The sequence below is a fragment of the Limulus polyphemus genome, unplaced genomic scaffold (assembly GCF_000517525.1).
Source record: "Limulus polyphemus unplaced genomic scaffold, Limulus_polyphemus-2.1.2 Scaffold2534, whole genome shotgun sequence".
In the NCBI taxonomy this organism is placed as follows: Eukaryota; Metazoa; Arthropoda; class Merostomata; order Xiphosura; family Limulidae; genus Limulus; species Limulus polyphemus.
Genome location: NW_013668144.1, coordinates 94,759 through 100,392, shown reverse-complemented (window position 1 = coordinate 100,392; position 5,634 = coordinate 94,759). Strand labels below are relative to the sequence as shown.

General features: G+C 30.6%; 1 protein-coding gene across 1 annotated transcript in view; it reads right to left on the bottom strand.

Moving 5' to 3' along the window:
* The window catches only part of LOC106467226 (collagen alpha-1(XXIII) chain-like), a 97,039-nt gene that overhangs the window by 1,501 nt on the left and 89,904 nt on the right, over nucleotides 1–5,634 (bottom strand). Inside the window, exons 5-7 of the mRNA XM_022395363.1 lie at nucleotides 3,443–3,487; nucleotides 2,185–2,202; nucleotides 53–281 (exon numbers count right to left, since the gene is read on the bottom strand). Coding sequence (XP_022251071.1) covers nucleotides 53–281; nucleotides 2,185–2,202; nucleotides 3,443–3,487 — 292 coding nt within the window. The remainder of the gene's footprint in view (nucleotides 1–52; nucleotides 282–2,184; nucleotides 2,203–3,442; nucleotides 3,488–5,634) is intronic.

Sequence of the window (5,634 nt, the reverse complement as noted above, 5' to 3'; positions counted from 1 at the left end):
CTAATGGAGTCAACTGCAATGGAAACAGTCAAGAAAAGCCAAAACTTCTTACCAAGTTTAACAAGGATTATGAGGCCAGCCACACAGCTAATGGAGTCAACTGCAATGGAAACAGTCAAGAAGAGCCAAGACTTCTTACCAAGTTTAACAAGGATTATGAGGCCAGCCACACAGCTAATGGAGTCAACTGCAATGGAAACAGTCAAGAAGAGCCAAGACTTCTTACCAAGTTTAACAAGGATTATGAGGCCAGCCACACAGCTAATGGAGTCAATCTGAATCTAGGATTTAAAAACAATCAATGAAAATCATTTAAAGAAAAGTTTGCAATCATGAGGAACATGCAAGGCTTGCAAGGTTGCAATGATCACAGACTAGTAAAAATTGCATAATATTGTGATTATTTGGTGTTTTTGAGGCTCTAAACAATTATAAGTAAATTTCATTGAATGATGTACAGAGACTTTCTTAAAAGAGTGCCACAAATTTTCTTGATTTGGAGGTTGTTTCAAAGTTTCACAGTTTGAACAACAGTCAGACCTTGCCTGACACAACAATATTACAAACATTTTTATAGCAATAAAAGACCACTGACTTGAATTCAAGTATAAATATATTGAGACCTAAAGTAAGTACCCATTTTACTTTTCTCTGGTTTGGGGGTTGGGGTTAAAATATCACCAACCTCCTCCTCAATATTAGCTGTGAGCTGCCACTGAATGACCTTAGAAATATTTGTCTTAATTGTCATTTAGTGAGTCCCCAAGTTTAAAATGTTCCATACTATTTACGAACCTTAACCTGATCTCAAGAAAGACATTTAGATGTTTTAATCATTTGAAAGCCATAGGATGAATGGAAAAAGACATGTCATCATCCACAAACAAGCATATGACCACTACATATCCAATGAGGTAAATTTGCTCATGGCAACACACAAGACAGCTTACCTGCAACAGTGTCAAGAAAACATCCACCAGACCAACCTGTGAAGCAATATTATGTAACTAGATACCACTCCATTTTCATACAGTAACACAATGTGTATGGTAGTGCCGGAAGATTAACTCAACTATCTATGGGCATTGATAACATTAGAGAGTTATGTCAAAAAATCAATTAATTATAATTATGATTAAATTCATTAATGCTATGAAAATAATTAACTCATCCAAATTGGAGTTTCAAATTATACCAATGATTCAAGTTGTATGTGAGAATAATTGATTAGTTGAATGTAATCTATTAATGAGCGAAAAGTTAATCAATTAACAAATTCCACTAATCACTCAACTCTAGTATATGGCAGTGGTAGAAGTATGATATGGGAAGAATTAAACACTAGTGAATATATCAAATGCTATACAGTTTGTAATAGTATTATTAATTCCATATTTTATGCAGACCACATCTTTGACACTTTTACTGTCATATGCTGGAGCAATTGACCCTGGCTTCAGATTCATGAATGATAATGACACTCATACTGTGCTAAATTAGTTGACATATTCCTTTAAGCACAGGAGATTGATAGAGAGAAAGGAGTGGCCTATATGATCACTGAACTCCATTCCTATCAAGTATGTATGAGATCCTATTGGAACACGTTTAGTATTCTTTCAAGTGATTCCAGATGCTGAAGATACCCTGGAAACAGATCTTTTAGAGGAATGGTTGGGGATAGTATGAACACTATGATTTCAAACACCACAATTTGTAAAACAACCTCTACTAAATGGTCATTTATAAATGTAGGTTAATTAACCAATCATATGCATTTTAGATAACATGATTAACAAAACATCAGATACCTGATCTGTATAAAGATGAATTCAGGAAGTGATTGAAATTATTTTATACCAGTGGTTTTCCATTGTTACAATTAAATTAACACAAAATACAATTATTCTTTAATTGTTTTGTGGAATGTATTTTATAAGCTGTTCTACTAAGTTGTTAGTTTTTTAAACTGTAATGATGTGACAGAGATGTAAAATTATTTTATTTATTTATATTATAGTAAAGAAAGATACCAAGCAAACTATGTCAAGTCTGACAAAGTTATGAATGTATGTGTGTGTGTGTGTGTATATATTAACCTTCAAGTTAATTCATTGAAAGTTTATTGATTCTGTGAACTAAATATTACAAATTTAGAAGAAATGAAAAATTTAATTCACTTACCTTATCTCCTTTTTGACCCTTGAGAAAGAAAAATGAAAAATAAATATATTTTTTTGCAACATATGTTTCAAATATATCCTAAGTTTCTCTTGTTTAGTAATTTATTTATGTAGAAAACAGTACATCCTCTATCTTATATATTCTTTTATTGTATTATTTTATGTAAAAGTTAAAACAGAAATGTATAGCATCATGCAGTCAATTTTTTTCACATTATAAACCATTTTCTGGAAACTACCTGCTTTAAAATTGTTAAGTTTTTCGAGCAAGGCCAATATTATCTATCTCATTCAAAGCACATATTCCAACTAAAAAATAAATTAAAGAGTTTAGAGAGATATTGGATGCTAAAAAAGTTTTTTAAATAAAAAGCATAAAAATTCGAAATCTTGACATTAAACATAAAACAAATCTAATTAAAAGTTAAAAAACATATATACACTAAATAAAGCATGTACAAGTACCTAAAAACAATTGAAACATACAATTTCATGAATTATTTGACAAAATACAAATAGAAATTTCAGTGGCACACTGTTCTAATATAACAAAGAAAGAAGAGCTTAAAAATGTCAATAATGTTTAATTAACGATATTGTGAAGAAATTTCACTGTAAGGGATATGTGTATTTATTTGTAGCCTACAAATCAACATTTTAGGTCTAGATTACCAGTCCTTCAATGCCTTTTACACTACATTTATTTTCAAAACTACAGTATGCATTACTCTAGTTAATTTTTTGCTTTTGCCATGTATAAAAGTATACTTACCTAGTTTATATAAAGCTTACTGTACATAGGGTGAATACCCTAGCTTTGAATATGTTAGTGCAAAATTGTTAATGGTTAAACATCTATGAATATTTGTATTATTCAGAGAAAAATAAAAAGAATGACTACCAGATGAAAAAAAGATTATTGACATAGAGAAAGGGTCCTTTCAGAGACGTCAAGTGGACAACTATACTACTAATTGCTATTCATTGTTAAAACTGGAATTCTAATAACATTTGTATTTTTACAGAAGCTAACAGTTTTAATTTTCATAAGATGAACTTTACTGTACAGCTTAACTCATTTATGCCAGTAGTAGTTTATCTAGTTATATTACGAATTATAATCATCCATGCTGGTATACTAACACAAACATAAAACATTCTAGTTTGTTTAAAGCAACTATTAATATATCTAATTACATTTAACAAGAACCTATGCAGCATCAGCTGATACATTGCATATAAAAACCATGATTGCTTACTTTGACTCCATCATGACCTGGCATTCCTGGTAAACCCAACGGTCCCTAAACATGCATAACCAAGATGCAGATACACATTAGACTCTTTTCTTAATCATGCAAGATGAATATAACATACATTAAATTTAACAGTAACATACTATGAGAAAACAGGACATTATGTAGCTCTTCAGGGGTAGATAGTGTTAACATTTTAAGAAAAACTTTCTAGTTATAATACTCAAGGGCGACACGCACAGAAAAAATTCGTGCTTGAAACATACATACAAAATAACACAAACAGTAGCTAGCAATAATGCTTGACAACAAGAAAAAAAATTTTCATGCATGTACAAATACACAGAAATTATAATAAAGTACATAGTACTTATAAATAGCAAGTCATAAATAATGAGTCACTGTTCAATTATAGATATATCTTTCCTTTACCTATACAGGCAAGACAAAGGAAACACTCAATCAAAGCAACAAAACCAAAACCTATTATGTTTTCCTATTGGTCTTTCTACTTCTACTGTTCTCTAAAATTGCACACCACACAAAACATTTTAAACAACTATACACTGGTATAAAATATTAATATCTTACTAATCTGTTTGTATCATTGAAGAAAGCCTTCTTTCAATGATTTTATAAACTATATTTATAAATACTCAACAAAAATTTTTAGCAAAAAAGCAATCCATCAATACATAAATATATATATATATAACCCTTCATCCACTTATCTATTTGGATTAAAAGACCTCACATATTATTTTAATAAGAACCTTTTAGTTAAAATATATATTTCTTTAAATAACATAGTACTCTTCTGAAAAACACACTTTCAAAGAACTTATTATGTAAAATTAATAAACATATTTCAATAAATAAAACACTTCACAAATAGGGCTACATCATCATCAGTCAGTTGTAGGCTTATGTACAAAAGTAGTTGTAATCTTTAAAATCTTTTATTTGTTTTATATAATAAAGTTTATTAACTTTATATAAAAAGTTATTTCGAAATATGCATTGTTTTGTTTAATCAAGATTAACTTTCAGTTGTTTTTAATGGCTATATTGGTATAAAAGTTAATTATTTATTTTCAATGTTATTGTGAAATGTCAATTGAAATTGTCTAGTAAGGAAAAGCACATAATATGAAATATATAATATACTTGTGTAAGTAAATATTGCTCTTATCATTGTAAGTAAGAATAGTTTTTAGTGGTAATAGATGTGTCAAATAAAAAGAAACATTAATTAGCCTATCCTGTATAGTTATATAGTCAACCAGCAGGAGTGAATAATGTTTGTTTGTTATGAATTATCTGTACTAACCATTCCTAAATTAGCAGTGAAAGACTAAAGGGAAGGCAGCTAGCCATCACCACCCACCACAAACTCTTGGGCTACTCTTTTGCCAATGAAAAGTGAGATTGACCATCACACTATAATGCCCCCATGGCTGAAAGGGCAAGCATTTTTGGTGGGACAGGGATTCAAACCCGAGACCAGCAGATTGTAAGTTGAGCGCCCTAACCATGCCAGGCCCAGGGTAAGTAAGTACAAGGTTTAAATTGTTGCAATTAGAATATGCTTGGTCAGCATTCTCTGTAGTTTATTTTCTTGGTTGTGACATTCTTACCACAATCAGCTACAATCTGGAAAAACTTATCCAGTCTCTATCATTGTGGATTTTTGTATTTATTCATACTTTTGTAATGCATCTATTTATTATTTATTTTAGTAAGTTCCCTCAAGCTGAGTCTTACACTTTAGTATTAGGAATGTCCATATTTAATGAATACCTTGTTGTGCCCTCAAGCTGAGTCTTACAGTTAAGTAATAGTAAGGTCCATATTTAATGAATACCTTGTTGTGCCCTCAAGCTAAGTCTTACACTTAAATATTAGGAATGTCGGTATTTAATGAATACCTTGTTGTGCCCTCAAGCTAAGTCTTACACTTAAATATTAGGAATGTCGGTATTTAATGAATACCTTGTTGTGCCCTCAAGCTAAGTCTTACACTTTAGTATTAGGAATGTCGGTATTTAATGAATACCTTGTTGTGCCCTCAAGCTGAGTCTTACAGTTAAGTAATAGTGAGGTCCATATTTAATGAATACCTTGTTGGGCCCTCAAGCTAAGTCTTACACTTAAATATTAGGAATGTCGGTATTTAATGAATACCTTGTTGTGCC